The following is a 20,267-nucleotide window of genomic DNA, read 5'->3' on the forward strand; positions in this document are numbered from 1 at the left end:
TGAGGTCCTGGATTCAATCCCCAGTACCTCCATTAGAATAATAAAAAAAATAAGTAAACCTAGTTACAACCCCCCCAAAAAAGTTTTTTTAAAAGTGTGCCTAGAAGCAAATAAATCTATCTGAAGTAGTCTGATAAATGGACAGAATTTTTAAAAAGCAAGTAAGACACATTCTGCTGAAAGCCACATTATTGTTACCTTCTCCCTCCAGTTATCATCATTCAACAGCTTCTGTCTAAGGGTTTCCTGTAGCTGCTCGATGCTTTTCTGATGTGAAATTAGCATCGATTCCCTGAAAACCATAAACACAACAGATGAGTCAAGAGTCACCGCTAACACTCTTCTTAAGTTGTAGTTCCTGCGTCAGAGAATATTATTTCACAACTCAGTCTGTTTATTCTCTTCAGCAATAAATATATGCTGCTATTATATATCCTTTTAACTGTTGTTAACAGCTATTTAAAAACACTGCCAACAAGGTAAGTATTTTCTTAGGTTTAATTTTTGCTTAATAAGTAATACTATTATTTTTGCTTGAAATAGTAACAACATATGTAGAGTCACAAAAATAGTAAAATATCATACACTGTGGTTCCAAAGTTTATGACTAAATTCTAGCACTAGACAATATTTTGTTTCTTTAAAAAAGGAAAATATGTTGGGATATGCCACAAAATCAGCACGTTTGTGGTTCCTGCTAGATTTATTTTTCTTTTATTTATCTCAAATGCTGATAGGGAAAAAACTGAATTAAGTAGAGGGTAAAGTCTGAGATGCTATATGGTACAAAACGTACTAGAAAATAGAAAACACAAAGAACAATTTAATCCACGTAATTGGATCTTAAAGCTTAGTTTGTGATCCTCCAGGTGGAAGTAAGAGTGATAGGCTCACGAGAACATTTCACAGGGGCATTGGAATTGAGCCTTTAAATATCACAAATCGTGGCAAAAGCATGCCTGTTGATCAGGGCTTCCCCCCGCCCCCTACTTATAATCACCATGACCCTTCTCATTTTCTATGTAGGTGATTCCTCCCTATTGCTTATTCCTGTTTCTAAACCCTTTGTTTTCCATCATCACCCTCTTCCCTTTAGCTCTGACCCCTTTTCTGAAACTTGTGACTTTCATTTATAACTGCCTGTTAGACATCTCCACCCTAATGACTCACCAACAGTAAAGATTCCACATGTCAAAACACAAACTCATCATCATCTTCTGCAGTTTGCCTTTCCTTTTGACTTCTGAAACCTTCAAAAGTCAGAATCTTTAGCTTAAAATCCCTGAGTCATCTCTGACTCTTCCTTCTTGTTTTACTACATCCATTCAATAACAAGTTCTAAATATTTTGCTCCTTGGTGCACCTCAAATTATTTCCTCCCTTCCTTTCCCACTACCAACAGTTAAGGTTCTTGACTTTATTTCCCACCTAGAGTATTGTAATAGACTCTCAATCTATTTATTGATCTCTATCCTAGTCTCACTTTTGCAATATTATTAAACATTTTCTTACCATAATAAAAACCGTGTCTATATTTCTAGGTTAGAAAATTTTAAGGACCCAAATATAAGACACATTTGACTTGGTAACCAGGATTATGAATAGCATTTGAGGGAAAATGATTGAAAAGAACAAAACTTCCCAGACTTTTTCTCCCCAGAAGTGTGTCAGACTAGTTACCTTGACAACTTTCCTACTGAAAATAAGTATTTTTTTTCTTATTAAAAAAAAAATCTTAAAATTCATCAGTGATCTGGACAAAAAAATGAAAAAGACTCAGGGAACAAAAATCAAGTGAAAACAGAAAAATGTTATCAGTGGAAAACTAGTGAAATCTGAAAAAAGTGTATAGGTTAGTTAATGATATTATACCATGTTAATTTCTTAGCTTTTACAAATGTGCCATGGTTATGAAAAATGGGCCAAAGGGAAACATAAACTCTCTGTACTGTCTCGGTAAATTTTCTGTTAATGCAAAATTATTCTAAGCTAAAGTTTTTTAAAAATGAAGTGGAAAGAAGAATACCAACAGTAAGCAGAGCACTGAAGCCAAATATCACCGTGAAGGTACTTTCCAAATTTGATGAATCTGAGCTTTAAAAATTTCACAGCCATGAAGGGCACTGGAGTCAGGAGAGAAGGAAGAATCTAAGAGGAAACTCATCTGCATAAAACTGCATCTCAAAGAGTGATACATGCAGTATGTCATTTTTGTCATACTATATGTCAGAATATGAAATTCCCACCTAGTGTGTATAAAATACAAATAACACCTCCACTCAAGGAACAAAAAGGAGATTACTGGCTTTGAATTCTGGTGCTAGGTAGAGGGGGAAATACAAATCTCCCACGAGAATTTGTAAACACAAGCCAATCCTAAAGCAGGTTTGTATCCTGAATTCACATTACCTGAGTGGCCCAAAAAGCTTCATATTAAGAAGATACCTTAACATGGTGTTAGGTTAACCTTGCCTCCAGATGCCTGGTAGGAAAAACACCAGTATTTTGGGGGAGAAATCTATCTTCAACCTGAGACTTAAAGAATTCCTACAGATAAGGATTCAAGACCTATGACATCATAAGTTTTAAAATCACAAAATTATTTTTTAAAAAAGTCAGTAAGAGGAAGAATGAGCAGACACAAATGATAGTATAATCAAACTCACAAATTCTAAAGTATTGAATTTTCAGATATAGAATATGAAATAAGAATGTTCAACATGTTGGAAGAAATAAAATATTAATTTAAATGACTAATGAAATCTGAAAAGATCAATTGAACTTGTAGAAATAAAAATATAATAATTGAAATGAAAAGCTCAGTAGATGGTCCTATAGCATATTATTCACAGCTAAAAAATGAAGTAAACTGAAAGGGAGATTCAAAGAGATTATACAGGCTGCAGTACATAAAGTCAAAAATATGGAAAATATAAAAAAGAGGTTGATACATGGAGGGTAGAGGGAAAAGATCTAATATTTATCTATTTATCATTTCAGAAGCAAAGGAGAGAGAAAGGAGAGGAAGGATATTACAAATGAAAAACACCAACCCACAAATCTAGGAAGCCCAAAGGATTCCAAGCAAGATAAGTAAAAATAAATCTCATAACTCAGCACTTGGTAGTGGAAATGAAGAATATCAAAGTTAAAGAGATCTTAAAAGAAGCTGGAAAGAAAAAAACCCAGATTAACTTCAGGAACCCAAACATACTGAAAACTTACTCTCCAAAAGAAACAAAGGAGGCCAAAGACAGCAAAATAATATATTCAAAGTCCTGTGAGAAAATAACTGTCAATCTGAAGTTGGGTACCCAGCAAAACCATCTTTCAGAATGAGGCTGAAATTAAATATGCTCAGAATAATAAAATCTGAGTGTTTACTACTAGCTAAAGGACTTCTAAAAAAATGCCTTTTGCAGAAGGAATATGATCTCAGAAGGAAGGCCAAGCATGCAAGAAAAAATGGTAAGCAAAGAAACTGGCAAGCACACAGGCAGGGAGGGCATCTTGGGCATGTGATCAGGACAGTGTACAGGGCTCGTGTTCCAAAGGGGTCCCTGCACCTCAGGCTTAATGCTCTGTGGCCACCACTGAGAATTCTTAATCATTTTATCTTTGAATCTGTGTTTTGTAAGTGAGGTCTGCTGGGACAATCAAGTATGTGCCAGGGGTTTGGAGCCTTGGCTCACACAGTCCTACCTCCCACCACCTCCCTGCTTCCCCAGGATGGTTCTCAAACCTCTGCTCCCTGACCCTTGCCCAGCATTTGCTGCCATCCTCCGCTTCCAGTGGGGATGCAGACCTGGGCGCGGGCATAGGGAGGGCTGGGTCTCCCATGTGTGCTCCCTTTGCTGAGTCTGGGGCAGGGCCTTGGTACCTGTGAGAACCTGCACCCATTCTACGATTTCTCTGTGCCCAAGGAAGCACAAGATTCAACAGCAAACAAACAAAAATACCATGATAGGCTGAGAGATAGTGAAGGAAAAGAAAAAGCTGCTTTTTAGTTTTCTAAACAAGGGGCCCCACATTTTCATTTTGCACTAGGCCTTGAAAATTACGTAGCCAGCCCTGCATGTAGGTACTTGTAAATAAATATCATATGTATAACATGTTAGTTTTGACTGTGTGTAATTAGTTGGGCTAACAAAAAGACAGAACTAGAACACTAGACAAAAATGTAGAATGTGTGTCAGGATGGCAACTATCAGAACTCAAGTGTTTTTTGGTCCTTGTACTATTCAAGAGGAGTTTGAGATATTAATTTTAGACTTCACTAAGCATGCATGGGAAAATTTCAAAAAAACCACTAAATGGATAGAAGTAGAATATGCCATTAGAGGAAATTGCACTAAGAAAATAAAAGAAACTCTAACAATACTACCCACCCCCAAAGGCTCAAAAGGAGAAAAGGTAAAGAAAAAGAGGGAGAAATAGAAAGCTTAAAGAAACAATCATAATAATGGTAAATAAACTAGACTCATGAGTTCAAAGAGAAAGAGGCTTGATAAAAACAAACTTTGGCTATATATGTTCTGTATAAGAGATATTCCTAAAGCATAAGGATATGAAAATATTTCCTTTTTTGGAGAAGATTTAACAGAGAAATCTTAAATAAAAGGAAGTACATAACTATATTAATGTCAGACAAAGTAGATTTTAAGACAAAAGTCATTACTCAGGGCTGATAATGCTAACAGATTAATTCACCATGTATATTCTAAACTTATAAGCACCTTTTAAAATAGCCTTAAAATATATAAAGTAAAACTTTATAGAACTTTAAGGAGAAATTGTCAAACCCACACCATAGTGGCAGAATTAAACACAGCTCCCTCAATTATACTAAATCAATCTGGGACCACCATATAAGTCATGGAAGTGTACACTGCCCAATTCCAGGCTGTTATGTGAATGGCCCTACTGTAATGTGTAATGTAGCAACCTAGAATCAAGCAAACAAAAAACTAAGTAAAAATATAGAGGACTTAAACAATGCAAATAATAAGATTGATTTAAGGTACCCACTTTTTTTTTTTTTAACATTTTTCATTGATTTATAATCATTTTACAATGTTGTGTCAAATTCCAGTGTTCAGCACAATTTTTCAGTTATTCATGGACATATACACACTCATTGTCACATTTTTTTCTCTGTGAGTTATCATAACATTTTGTGTATATTTACCTGTGCTATACAGTGTAGTCTATTCTACAATTTTGAAATCCCAGGCTATCCCTTCTCACCCTCCACCCCCCTGGTAACCACAAGTCTGTATTCTCTGTCTGTGAGTCTATTTCTGTCCTTTATTTATGCTTTGTTTTTGTTTGTTTGTTTCTTTTTGTTTTTGTTTTTTAGATTCCACATACGAGCGATCTCATATGGTATTTTTCTTTCTCTTTCTGGCTTACTTCACTTAGAATGACATTCTCCAGGAGCATCCATGTTGCTGCAAATGGCATTATGTTGTCGGTTTTTATGGCTGAGTAGTATTCCATTGTATAAATATACCACCTCTTCTTTATCCAGTCACCTGTTGATGGACATTTAGGCTGTTTCCATGTTTTGGCTATTGTAAATAGTGCTGCTATGAACATTGGGGTGCAGGTGTCATCCTGAAGTAGGGTTCCTTCTGGATACAAGCCCAGGAGTGGGATTCCTGGGTCATATGGTAAGTCTATTCCTAGTCTTTTGAGGAATCTCCACACTGTTTTCCATAGTGGCTGCACCAAACTGCATTCCCACCAGCAGTGTAGGAGGGTTCCCCTTTCTCCACAGCCTCTCCAGCATTTGTCATTTGTGGATTTTTGAATGACGGCCATTCTGACTGGTGTGAGGTGATACCTCATTGTAGTTTTGATTTGCATTTCTCTGATAATTAGTGATATGGAGCATTTTTTCATGTGCTTTTTGATCATTTGTATGTCTTCCTTGGAGAATTGCTTGTTTAGGTCTTCTGCCCATTTTTGGATTGGGTTGTTTATTTTTTTCTTATTGAGTCGTATGAGCTGCTTATATATTCTGAAGATCAAGCCTTTGTCGGTTTCACTTGCAAAAATTTTCTCCCATTCCGTAGGTTTTCTTCTTGTTTTATTTCTGGTTTCCTTTGCTGTGCAGAAGCTTGTAAGTTTCATTAGGTCCCATTTGTTTATTCTTGCTTTTATTTCTTCTAGGAGAAAATTTTTGAAATGTATGTCAGATAATGTTTTGCCTATATTTTCCTCTAGGAGGTTTATTGTATCTTGTGTTATGTTTAAGTCTTTGATCCATTTTGAGTTGATTTTTGTATATGGTGTAAGGGAGTGTTCTAGCTTCATTGTTTTACATGCTGCTGTCCAGTTTTCCCAACACCATTTGCTGAAGAGACTGTCTTTATTCCAATGTATATTCTTGCCTCCTTTGTCAAAGATGAGTTGACCAAAAGTTTGTGGGTTCATTTCTGGGCTCTCTATTCTGTTCCATTGGTCTATATGTCTGTTTTTGTACCAATACCATGCTGTCTTGATGACTGTAGCTCTATAGTATTGTCTGAAGTCTGGGAGAGTTATTCCTCCAGCCTCTTTCTTTCTCTTCAGTAATGCTTTGGCAATTCTAGGTCTTTGATGGTTCCATATGAATTTTATTATTTTTTCTAATTCTGTGAAATATGTCCTGGGTAATTGGATAGGGATTGCATTAAATCTGTAGATTGCCTTGGGCAGTGTGACCATTTTGACAATATTGATTCTTCCAATCCAAGAGCATGGGATATCTTTCCATTTTTTAAAGTCTTCTTTAATTTCCTTCATCAATGGTTTATAGTTTTCTGTGTATAATTCTTTCACCTCCTTGGTTAGATTTATTCCCAGATATTTTATTACTTTGGGTGCTATTTTAAAGGGGATTGTTTCTTTACTTTCTTCTTCTGTTGACTTATCGTTAGTGTAAAGAAATGCAACTGAGTTTTGAACGTTAATTTTGTAACCTGCTACCTTGCTGAATTCTTCAATCAGCTCTAGTAGCTTTTGTGTGGACCTTTTAGGGTTTTCTATATATAGTAGCATGTCATCAGCATATAATGACACTTTACCTCTTCTTTTCCAATTTGGATCCCTTTTATTTCTTTTTCTTGCCTGACTGCTGTGGCTAGGACTTCCAGGACTATGTTGAATAGGAGTGGTGATAGTGGGCATCCTTGTCTTGTCCCAGATTTTAGTGGGAAGCTTTTGAGTTTTTCACCGTTGAGTACTATGCTGGCTGTAGGTTTGTCATATATAGCTTTTATTATGTTGAGATATGTTCCCTCTATACCCACTTTGGTGAGAGTTTTTATCATAAATGGGTGTTGAATTTTATCAAATGCTTTTTCTGCATCGATTGAGATGATCATGTGGTTTTTGTCCTTTCTCTTGTTGATGTGATGTATTACACTGATTGATTTGCGTATGTTGAACCAGCCTTGTGTCCCTGGGATGAACCCCACTTGGTCATGATGTATAATCTTTTTTATGTGTTGTTGGATTCTATTTGCTAAAATTTTGGTGAGGATTTTGGCGTCTATGTTCATCAGTGATATTGGCCTATAATTCTCTTTTTTTGTAGTGTCTTTGCCTGGTTTTGGTATCAGGGTGATGGTGGCTTCATAGAATGAGTTTGGGAGTATTCCCTCTTTTTCAATCGTCGGGAAGAGTTTGAGAAGGACTGGTATGAGTTCTTCTTTGTATGTTTGGTAGAATTCCCCGGTGAAGCCGTCCGGTCCTGGACTTTTATTTGTAGGGAGGTTTTTAATTGCTATTTCTATTTCCTTTCTAGTGATCAGATTGTTCAAGTGTTCAGATTCTTCTTGATTCAGTTTTGGTGGACAGTATGTTTCCAGAAACTTGTCCATCTCCTCTAGGTTATCCAGTTTGGTTCCATATAGTTTTTCATAATATTCTCGTATGATATTCTGTATTTCTATTTTGTTTGTTGTAATTTCTCCATTTTCCTTTCTTATTTTGCTAATTTGTGCTCTCTCTTTTTTCTTCTTTGTGAGTTTGGCCAGAGGGTTGTCGATTTTATTTACTTTTTCAAAAAACCAGCTTTTGGTTTGGTTGATTTTTTCTATGGTCTTGTTAATCTCTATTGTATTTAATCCTCTCTGATCTTTATTATTTCCTTCCTTCTGCTGCTTTTTGGGGCTTTTTGTTCTTCTTTTTCTAATTCATTCAGGTGGTGGGTTAAATTGTTTATTTGAGATTGTTCTTCTTTTTTGAGGAAGGCCTGTATCGCTATAAACTTCCCTCTTAGCACTGCCTTTGCTGTGTCCCATAGGTTTTGAGTGGTTGTGCTTTCATTATCATTTGTCTCAAGGTATTTTTTAATTTCAGCTTTGATTTCCTCATTGATCCATTGTTTTTTCAATAACATATTGTTTAATCTCCATGCTTTCCTTTTTTTCTCCTTTGTTTCTCTGTTGTTGATTTCCAGTTTCATGGCATTGTGGTCGGTAAAGATGCTTGAGATAATTTCTATCTTCTTAAAATTGTTGAGGTTTCTTTTGTGCCCAAGTGAATGACTGATCCTGGAAAATGTTCCATGTGCACTTGAAAAGAATGTATATCCTATTTTTTGGGGGTGTAATGCTCTGAAAATATCCACCAAATCTAGTTTTTCTATTGTAGTATTTAATTTCTCTGTTGCCTTGTTTATTTTCTGTCTGGAAGATCTGTCTAGTGATGTTAATGCAGTGTTAAAATCTCCAACTATGATTGTATTCCCATCAATATCCCCCTTTATCTTAAGGTACCCACTTAATAAGAAAACACGTAATTATTTTTCAGCTCACATGGAATTCACCACATATTAGGCCAGAAAGGAAATTTCACAAATTTAAAATAATTATTATACTATAAACCTGTATAGTCCAATATAGTAGCTACTAGCCACATGTAGCTACTGAGCACTTAAAGTGTAACTAGCCCAAATTAGGATGTGCTGCGAATGTAAAATACACACCAGATTTGAAAACTGTACAAAAAAACCCTAAAATGTCTATGATAATTTTTTAAAGATGATTATATATTTAAATGATAATTTGGATATATTGGGTTAAGTAAAATACATTAAGATAAATTTTACCTATTTATTTTTACTCTTTTAATATGGCAATTAAAAATTTTAAAATTACAAATGTAGCTCACATTATACGTCTACTGAACACCACCATTATTGTCAATATTCTCTGCAAACAAAAAATGTAAATATCTCCATGAATTTGGAAATTAAAAAAATGTGTTTCTGAATAATTAATGGATCAAATGAAAATCATAATTGATATTTTAAAGTCACAATTGATATTTTAATTTATAATTGAACAATAATGAAATTTCTAGATATCAAAAGTTATGGAATACAGCTAAAGCAGAAAGGATAAATAAATTGTGGTATACTTCAGAGTATAATAGAGATAAAGAAATGAATGATTCTCAGCTACATGTAACAGCACAGTTGAAAATTACAGGGACATAATCTTGAGCACAAAAAACAAATCATTGAATAATACATGTAGTTTAATTTTTTTCCATGAAGATAAAATATATACAAACCCTTACATTTTTTTAAGGAATACAAACATACTTGGTAGAATTATAGAGTGAAGCAAAACAACAAGTGTTTTCTGTAGGTCTCTGTAGATGCTCTTTATCAGTCTGTGGAAGTCCCTCCTTTTTCTAGTTTGCTGCAAAAGGCAGGTTGGTGGTTACCTCTGAGCAAGAATGTGGAATTAGGGAGAACACCAAGGGACTTCAATGCTAATGGTAAAGTTTTTCCCCACCCCCTAAACTGAGTGTTCATTGTATTGTTCTTCATACTTCATACCTATCTAAACTTCTATGTATCTATTCAATATTTATAAAAACATCAATGATAAAGCCTGAGCACAGAGTAAAATGGTTATCTGGAGGAGAGAATTAGAGGGAAAGACCAAGAAGAGGGAATGGGTAGGTGAGAAGCAGGGAGAGGTTTATCATCCGCTATGCACACTATGGAAAAGGCAGTGTCAGCAAGCCCAGGAGAGGCAGAGGTGAATGAAGGGCAGGGTCCCTGTCCAAATGGTGCTCAAAATCCAGCAATGTAAAAGGAAGATTAATCTTTTAAAGTGTGAGGCGGACCCAGCAGGTTCTGGTGCTTGCTCAGCAGTCTCTAGCCTGGAGAAAAGGAAGTGAAACAGAAGGAACAAAGAATGAGGACAGCAAAAGGGGGATTACACTAAAAACCTCATCTGTGGCTTTCTTCCAAATATTTGGCCATTCTTGTCTCCTTTGCAGACTCATCTTTCTCTACTTGTCGATTAAATGTTCATGTTCCTCAGCACTTTGTTCTGGGGCCTCTTTCTCTCTCTCTCTACTCTTTTTTCTAAGTAATCTTATCCACTCCTGTGGTTAAAATGCAATATAGATGTTGACAACTCCCAGATTTTATCTCCAGCTCACATCTGTTCTCTGGGTATCTGACTCATGTGTCCAACTCTCCATCTGACTGCTCTACTTTTATATTTCACAGAGTCATCCAAAACTCAACATGTCTGTGATCTCAGAGGCTTTACAATGTCAAAGTTTATTTTTTGCTCATGTTATGTGTCACCGGCTGCTCTGCTCTGCATGCTTTGTTCCAGCATGTAGTCCAAGAAGCAACTTTTACCTGAGAACACTGTTTTTGAGGCAGACAGAAAAGAAAAATTGCCAAAACAGAGGATCTATTAAAGCTGCTCAGAACTGGTGCATGTCACTTCGCTCACATTTCAGTGACAAGAACAAATCAAATGGCCAGTTCTGATGTCAATCAGGTGTGGATAGTATAGTCCTCTCACTGGAAGGTGCACAGTAAGTCACCTGGCAGCAGGTAAGTCCATCACAACTCTGAAAGCCTACTGGAAGCAACTGTGAGGATTTCTACCCTGGAGATGGGGAACATTCCATGCTTAGACTGTGGTTCTTTCACCTGGGAGTAATTTCTCCATCCATTTTTGTCCATAGCTCCTGGCTTTCCTTTCTGAGATGTACTATCTTTTTCATTATACAGCTTTGCCACATCAGAAGAGGGCGTTAGAGATTTTGCCCTGTTGAGAGACAAACCGCTTTCTCAACTGCCTTCCTATCTGTAGAAGATTTGGTGGGGGGAGATGGTTTCAAGAGGATTTTTAAAAAAACAGATTTATTGAGATATAATTGAAAAACAATAAACTACATGTTTAAAGTATATACTTGGATGAGTTTTGACATCTGTATAAACATATGTGTGTGAAACCACTGCAATAAAAATAATGACTATATCCATCATCCCCAGTTTCCCCATGCCCTTTCTAAATCCCTCACTCCTGGTCTCTCATTCTTAGCAGTCAAGAGTTTGCTTTCTGTCATTGTACATTAGTTTGCACTTTCAGAATTACATAAAAATTCTCTATATGTCATATGGTATGTTCTTTTTTTGCGTCTGGCATCTTTCATTCAGCATAATTCCTTTTAGATTCGTCCATGTTGTACCATTAATCAATAGTTCATTCTTTTCATTGCTGAGTAGTATTTCATCATATGGATATACCACAATTTGTTGATCCATTCACCTGTTGATGGACATTGAGGTTGTTTCACAGGTTTTGGCTTTTATAAATATAGCTATTAATATCAGTTGTACAAGTATTTGTATGGATATTTCCCTTCATTTCTCTTGGGTAAATATCAAGGAGTGAAGTGGCTGAGTAATAAGATAAGTGTATGTTTAACTTTTTAAGAAATTTCCATATTGTTTCCCAAAGAGGTTGTACTGTTTTACATTCCAATCAGCAGAGTATGAGAGTTCCAGTTTCTTCACATCTTGCTAACAATTGGTATGTATGTTCAGGCTTTTAATTTTTAGCCATTCTGAAAGTGTGTGGTCCTATTTCATTACTGTTTTAATTTGCATTTCCCTAATGACTAATGATATTGAGCATCTTTTTAATGTGCTTATTGGCCATCTATGTATCTTTGCTGAAGTGTCTGTTCAATACTTTAGCTCATTTTTATTGTGTTGTTTATGCTCATCTAACTGAGTTTCTCAGTTCTTTATATATTCTGAGAACAAGCCCTCTATGAGATAAAGATTGTGCAAATTTATGACAATGCCTTGTCTTTTCATTCTCTAAATAGTGTCTTTTAAAGAACAGAAGCTTTAATTTTGATGAAGTCTAATTTATAAGATTTTTTTTTCTTTTATGGATTATGCTTTTGGTGTCGAATCTAAAAAATCTTTGCCTAATAGAAGGTCACAAAGATTTTTCTCCTGTTTTCTTCTAGAAGTTTTATAATTTTAGGTTCTATATTTAGATCTATGGTCTATTGTGAATTAATTTATGTATATTTCATAGATGAATCAAAGTTCATTTTTTTTGCATATGGATATAAAATTGTTCCAGCACCAATAGTTACAAAAACTATACATTCTCCAATGAATTGCTTTGGCACCCATGTAGAAAATCAATTAACCATATATGTGTGTCTATCTCTGGAATCTTAATACTGTTCTGTTGATCTGTTTGTCTTTCTTGAGACTAATACCATGCTGTCTTGATTATTTGTAGCTTTACAATAATTCGGGTAGTGACTTTGGATCTTTGGGCTACTCAAAGTTTTTTTTAAAGTTGCTTTGGTTAGTCTAGGTCCTTTGTATTTCCATATACATTTTAGAATTGGCTTGTTAATTTCTACAAAAAAGTCTTCTGGAATTTTGACTGTGATTGCATTGGATTTGTAAATCAATTTGGGGATAACTGTTATCTTAACAACCTTGAGATTTCTATTCCATGAACATTGCATATCTCTCCATTTATTTAGAACTTCTTTAATTTATCTCAGCAGTGTTGTGTAATTTTCAATGTATAGGTGTGGCACATCATTTGTCAGATTCATCTCTAAGTATTTCATGTGTTTTGAAATATTTTTATAGATATTACTTTTTAATTTCTATTGTTCTTTGCAAATATATAGAAATTAGCTTGGCTTTTGGATATTGATTTTTTTTTTCCTGCAACCTTTTGTTAAACTCACTTATTAGTTCTAGTAACTTCTTTTGTAGATTCCATAGGGTTTTGTATGGTAGTAAGCATATCATCTGTGAATAAAACAGTTTTATTTCTTCCTTTCCAGTCTGATGGCTTTTCTTTCTTTTTCTGACTGTATTGACTAGAACTTTCAGCACAAGGCTGAACAGAACTGTTGACAGTAGATATTTTTCTCTTGTTCCTGATCTTAGGAAGAGAGTATTTAGTCTCACTACTAAGTATGATGTTTCTGTAGGTTTTTGCTGATGCCTTGCATCAATTTGAAAAAGTTCTCTATTCCCACTTTGCTGAGATTTTTTTTTTTAATTAGGAATGAATGTTGTACTTTGTCAACAGCTTTTTTGCTTCTATTGACACAATCACAGAGTTTTAAAAGTTTTAAATAACAATAATTGATTTTTGAATATTAAACCAATCTTGCAATCTGGGGATAAACCTCACATATGCATGATTTGTTTCCTTGTTTTTTTATGTTGCTGGATTCAATTTGCTAAAATTTTGTTCAGAATTTTTGCATTTATGCTTCTGAGGGATGTTTGTTAATTTGCTTGTAATGCTTTTGTCAGATTTTGGTATCAGGGTAATACTGGTTTCATGAAATAAATTAAAAACTATTCCTTCTTCTTTAATTTTCTGGGAGAGTTTGGGTAGAATTAGTACTAGTTCTTCCTTAAATGCTTCATAAAATTTCTCAATGAAACCTTCTGGACCTGAAATTTTCTTCACGGGAAAAATGTAAACTATAAATTCAGGTTATCTATTTCTTTTTAGTGAAACTTAGTATTTTATATTTCAAAAAATGTGTCCATTTTATCAGAGTTGTCAAAATTAATGGCATAAAGTTGTTCATAATATTCCTCTATTAATGTATTAATATCCAAAGAATGTATTATCACCACTCTCATTTCTGATATTGGTAAATTTTGTCTTCTCTCTTTTTTCCTGATGAATCTGACTTAAGGTTTATTAATATTATTGATCTCCTTGAAGAAATTGATTGTTTAATTGATATTCTATATTGTTTCTCTGTTTTCTATGTCATTGGTTTCTGCTCTGATCTTTATTTACTTTCTTCTACTTATCTTGGGATCCATTTCCTCTTCTTTTTCAAACTTCTTAAGGTGGAGGCTGACTTTCTTCTATTTTCACACAGTCATTTACTGCTGTAAGTTTGCCCCCTGAAGTTTTGCTTTAGTGATGTGCCACCACCTTCCAATGTTTTTATTTCCATTTAGTTCAAAAAACTTTGTAATTTCCCTTTTGATATCTTCTTTGACCCGTATCTCACTTAGAATTGTGTTACAGAGTTTATAAATATTTGGGGGATTTTTCAAATACTTTTCTGTTATTTATTACTAAGTTAATTAGATTGTGATCAGAGAATACACTTTGCATGATTTGAGTACTTTTAAATTTCTTTGGTTTTGTTTTATAACCCAATTATGTTGTCTATCTTGGTAAATATTTTGTGTGTATGCTCTTTCTCTTGGAGAAAAAAAAAAGTGTATTCTGCTGTTGTTGGGTGGAATGTTGTATAAATGTCAATTAGGCTAAGTTGATTGTAAAGTTCAAGTCTTCTGTAGCCTTACTCATTTTCTGGTCTACTTGTTTTATCTATCGTTAAGAGAGAGCTATTAAAATCTCTAACAATAACTGTGAATTTGTCTACTTCTCACAGTATTATCACTTTGTGCTTCATGTATTTTCAAGCTCTGTTATTAGATGCACAAACGTTTACGATTCTTACAAATGGATTGATCCATTTATCACTATGAAATGAATTTATTTATTCCTGGTAATACTCTTTGTTCTAAAATCTACATTGCTTGATATTAATAAACACACATTCTAGCTTTCTTTTGATTAGTGTCAGCATGGTATATCTTTTCCCATTCTTTTACTTTTAACCTTTTGTGTCTTTACATTTAAAATACATTTCCTATAGGCAGTATATGACTGAATCTTACTTTTTTATACAATATGATAATTTCTGCCTATTTAATTAAAATGTTAGAAATTTACACTTTATTGAATTGTGATATGGTTAGGGTTAAATCCATCATCTTGCATATTTGTTTCCTATTTGTCCCATCTGTTGCTTCCTTTGCCTTCTTTAACTGCCTTGTTTTGGATTTTGCATATGGCTTATGATTCACTTTTATCTGCTTTGTTGGCATATTAGCTATAACTCTTTGTTTAGTTTTATTTAATGGTTGCTATAGGGTTGATAATAGCCATCTTTGACTTGTCACAGTAGGCTAAATAATTGTCTTCCAAGATATCCATGTCCTAATTCCCATTCTCTCCTAAATATGGCCAAAGGGCTTTGCAGATATGATTACATTAAGTTTCTTGAGATGAGGAGATTATCCTGGTTCATCTGATTATGCCCTAATTATAATTATCAAGACTTTATAAGACAGAGACAAGAAGGTTAATGTGGGAGAGGGTGGTGACATGATAATGGAAACAGAGATTAGATTAGATTCACAGGGCTAGGATCCAAGGAATGCCAGCAGGTTCTAAATGCTAGAAGAAGCAAGCAATGTATTCTCCTCTGGAGCTTCCAGAAAGAACCAGCCCTATTGATTTTAGCCCCTTAACACTCATTTGGGCTTCTGACCCCCAGAACTGTATAAATTTGTATTGGTATAAGCCACTAAGTTTGTGGTAATTTATTAGGTCAGCAATAGAAAACCATGCTGGTCTACCTTCAAGTGATATTACACAACTTCAGGTATAAGATTAGAATCTTATAATGGTAACCGTGATAAAATAAGGAGCAGCAGTCAATGGAAATAAAGTAGCACTTCACCTGGTTTTCAAAATACTAGTACCATAGAATGGATGTGGCTGGCCACGTGCTTGCTAGAAGTGGCTAGGCAGCAGAGTTCTGGCAATTTGATCCACTTTATGTCTTAATTCAGGTTTCCTATTTGAAAAGGGGTCTTACTGATTAGAAAATTCCAATGAGCATTTCCAGATGGGTGCTTTGAGTAAATTAGAAGTTACCTTTACTATAAAATGGATAGTACTGAATATTTGAGATGCTCGAATTTCAGTCTCTCTGGAGATAGTTATAAAGTGGCAGAGTACATGCTCAAGCATACACAAGGTCCTGGGTTCAATCCCCAGTACCTCCTCCAAAAAACAACAAAAAAAAATTAAAAAACAAAAAAAACAAAAGTAGAATCCATTCAATATACATTCCTCTGATGGACCCAGTAAAAAACACTGCTGTTATATGTATCCCTTTAGAACAAAAACTGAAAGTCTAGTAGATTATAGAAGCTAAAATACAGTAAGCGAAAGTTCAAACAATGCTAGTGAAGTGATAATCTTTCACTGAATTGACAAAGTTATGAAGTTCCTTATGACATTTCCACGAAGTACAAAGCATTTTGAGTGAACTGTTATAAAAGTTATGAACTTGTATGTGTGATGATAATTTTGCTTGCTATTATAGCTACAGAAATGAGGATTTTCATATCTTTTTGATTCCTGCTGGGCTTCTATTCTTGACTCAGTGTGATTCTTTAATGAGACAAGGCAGAAAGAATGATTATACATGATGTTACAAACACAGTATTCTTGGTTAACACAGAATGGGCCCTGAGTAATGTATGTAGAGATGATTATATGTGTGAAAAAGATAATCCTAATTCCAGAAATGAAATCACACTTGTGTAGTACACTCAAGAAAAAGCTTGCATATTATTCAGGACTACAAAACCATCTAAAAACATCGATAAATAAAAAGCAGTCTTATCTTGAAAGAAACTATAAAGGATCAAATTTGACTCTAGTGAGACTTTTTGCTAGAAATCTAGAGAAATTATAAGAAAATAAAATATTATTAGAAGCACATTCCGTATTTTTCCATGTTATAAAAAGCTGAAAATGTATAGTTGTTTTTGAATATCATGCAGACATCCAATTTCCTCTTCAGAATCAATTCCAGAGCTACTGATGCCTTAGAATTATAGGAAACAACACAGATTCAGGTCCTACATTTGGATTGTACTAAGAATTCATTAAAAAGGTCATCACTAGAATCCAGAAGTTTGAACTGATTTTTGGCAAGTCAGAAGCTGACCTGCTACCAGAGTTTTGAATCCTGTGATCAGTGCTTTGATTGGGATTAAATTCATTCCCATCCATTCATCCATCCATCCAGCAAATATTTATAGAGTACCTCTATGTGTCAGGCACTGTTTTAGTCTCTGGGGATACAGTGGTTTTTTCTTGCTGTTCATTGGAAATACATTAGTGCAATTCCCCACTTTTAGAAGAAACGAAGATCCTGATGGTAAATGACTATCTAAAGTGATATGATTCACAAGAGGCAAAGCTGGTTCAAGCTTATACCAGCCAAGGGCTCTCTATCCTGCAATATCATTAGATAGTTTTTTAAAATAACATTTTGAAGTTGGCACAACAGGCAAATTAGAATCTACTCACAATTAGGAGTATTTATTTTAAAAACTTTAAATTCTTAGACCAAAGGAAAATGAGAATCTAATTTCTTACACATATGCAAAAACCTAAATTCCCTTAATTGTAGTTAAAACATAACTGCAAACAAATGTCAAACCATAATGCCAAATGACAGCTTTAAATTCTGTTTCACAGGTTCTTTTAGTGATGTCTTCACACTGTCAATCAAAGAGATAATTTTTATTTTGCCCCAACTCCTGCCTCTGTTAAAAGCAGTGTTTGTGATATTATAAGAAGTTAGGCAAGTCTTGTTTTGAGAGCTGTTGATAGACAGGAAATCAGAGAAAGAGGTAAGTTTTGGGGAAAATATCTGATAAGGTTATTTTAGAATGGTATTACTTAGAACACTTCATTACATAATGCTTTAAACCAACAGGATTCCATCCAAACGAATCATCCCATGGACTAATCTTTACAACTCTAAGAGTAAAGTGGGTAATATTGAATTCAACAGACATTTACTAAATATCTGTATCAGCAGTGCAGGGTATAAAAATTAATAAAATATGATGCTTTAACAGGTTAGTGACTTAAAGGAAGATAAGAGAGAACTAATACTTTTTGGGAACCTACAACCTAACAGGCACAATACTAGATGATTTAATCTTCACAGGAAAATAGCTCTTATTAATATGCCCATTCACAGATAAGGAAAATGCGCCTTAAAGTGGTTAAGCTAGTTGTCCAAACTTGACATGGTCAAGTTGGGATTTTAAACCTATGTTTGCCTAACGTTAAAGCCCATTCTTTTTGTACTAAGCGACACTAACATGAAGTAACAGAACCCTTGAAACCTTGCTTCTACATTCCTTCTTAAATTCTACATTTCTTATTGCTGCTAGCCTTCAAGAAAGTATGACAAGCTCCATCAAACACCAAGTTTCTCTTCTAGAATGTACTGTGAAATGTTATCATTCTACTTTTGTTCTGAAGATATAGCTCCACTTCTGATTTTGCCAAGGCACTAGAGAAGGGAAGACAAAGGTCACCATCTTGTATTTATTGAATGCCTGGAAGAATCCTGAAAGAGTGGAGAGGTGGGGTAAGTGAGGGGAGGAGGAGAAGGAACACAAAAGGGGCTCCCTGAGTTTTTCTGCTTTCTGCAGGGCTGGGAGTTCCCTGAACACTTCATGTTATAGCATGATAAGAAAGAGAAGTCACACTGAGAGAAGCTGACACAACTGAGCCCTTCAAGACAAATGCTGAGGGAATGGTGCAAACTGTAGTTGAGGGAACATGGGTTACAGTTAGATACATGGAGCTTGAGTTCTATCTTTGCCAATTCTGTAGCCCTGAGCAAGACATTCAGCCTTGCTTAACCTCAGTTTCCTCTAGTGTAAAATGTGGAAGATGATATCTGCTTCACAAGAGAGGGTCACAGCTCTGCTAGCCTGAGCCTTTGTGCAAATTTGAAAATGGCTTTCCCTCTGGGTTGATGCATTAGAAAAAGTGCTCCCTCTGGGTAGGGGCAGATCTAGGAAGACAGGGTTTGGTAAGAGGGGAATAGCACACTTATGCAAGAAAAATAAGCCCCTTCCTCTGTGGCAGGTGGTGAGGAGGGCAGAGTTCAGGCCGGTTTTTGGGTCCTGACCCATTCTGCTGACTGCCCCGCAATGATGCATCTCACTCAGGGCAGTGTGAAGACAAGGTCATGTCCACGGAAGCACTCAGAGGGCTCCCCATGACTGCGACCCCTGTGGGTGGTGTGTGAGAGAGCTTGAGAGGGAGAAAGCAGGGAGGAGAGAGGAAAGGAAGGAGGGAGGAGTGGAAGAAAGCCTGAAGAAGCAGGTACGTTTAATCATGGGGCTGTGTCGCACACAGGAAAACAGGACACTGCATCAATCTCCTGAAATAATTTGTTAGATTTTATGTATATTCCTCTGAGGTGAGGGTTTATAGCTGTTAATCAAATAAAAAAAAAAGAAAGAAAAAGAAGAAAGAAAAGAAAAGACAGAGAAAGAGAAGAGGATGAGGAAACTGAAAAAGAAGTTAATGTGTATGTGAGAGAGGGAATAACCTTGCTTGTGGCCTAAAAGATACGCATCGAGGGGACAGGGAGCAATTAAGTAAATTTCATTTAAGACACATAAATAGTTGGCTAGCTAGGGAAACACATGGAGATTATTTATTTCACAGAATAATAAGCAACTTGCACCTAACTTTGGACACAACGAAGCTTTTTGTCCAAAAACGTTCTCCACTAAACCTGTCATGTTATTGGCAAGTACATCACAATAAGTACTCTTCTATATTTTTTTCTTGGAACTTACCAAGATAGGTCTAACACAGCTCTTGGGAATGAATGCACCGGGTGTGGGCTCTTACAAACAGCTGTGTGTTTCGGCAGTGCGGTTGTAGGCCGCACGTTACCACATAAATGAATTTCTCTAAGTGTTAGATGTGGGCAGTCTCCAAGCTTAAACACATGTCTTTCTAAAATGTATTTGTAGGTTGATTATAGAAATTCCCGAAAACATTTTACCATAGAAATAATTTTCCATATAAAAGGAATTAGGCCTGCAGGCCAGCCCACAAAACCCTATTTAATTCATAATACTTCTGAAGTGGTATCACAAATTCATGGTCCTGGGCAGAGTTCTGGCCCTGGCCGAAGACACCTTGTAGCCTGGAAGCATGAGAGCTGAGGGCTCGCCCTCTTTACACAGAATTTTTAAAATAGCTACACTTTTCTCTGGCACTGTCCCTGTACCT

The 20,267-nt window shown here is 35.4% G+C and overlaps 1 protein-coding gene across 2 annotated transcripts in view; it reads right to left on the reverse strand.

Annotated features, from left to right (window-relative positions):
- Window positions 1-20,267, reverse strand: part of LEKR1 (leucine, glutamate and lysine rich 1) — a 200,489-nt gene that overhangs the window by 32,565 nt on the left and 147,657 nt on the right. For both annotated transcript variants that reach the window (XM_014562369.2, XM_032485637.1), the window contains one exon: window positions 199-292. In XM_014562369.2, the coding sequence (XP_014417855.2) occupies window positions 199-292 (94 nt within the window). The remainder of the gene's footprint in view (window positions 1-198; window positions 293-20,267) is intronic.

The sequence above is a fragment of the Camelus ferus genome, chromosome 1 (assembly GCF_009834535.1).
Source record: "Camelus ferus isolate YT-003-E chromosome 1, BCGSAC_Cfer_1.0, whole genome shotgun sequence".
In the NCBI taxonomy this organism is placed as follows: domain Eukaryota; kingdom Metazoa; phylum Chordata; class Mammalia; order Artiodactyla; family Camelidae; genus Camelus; species Camelus ferus.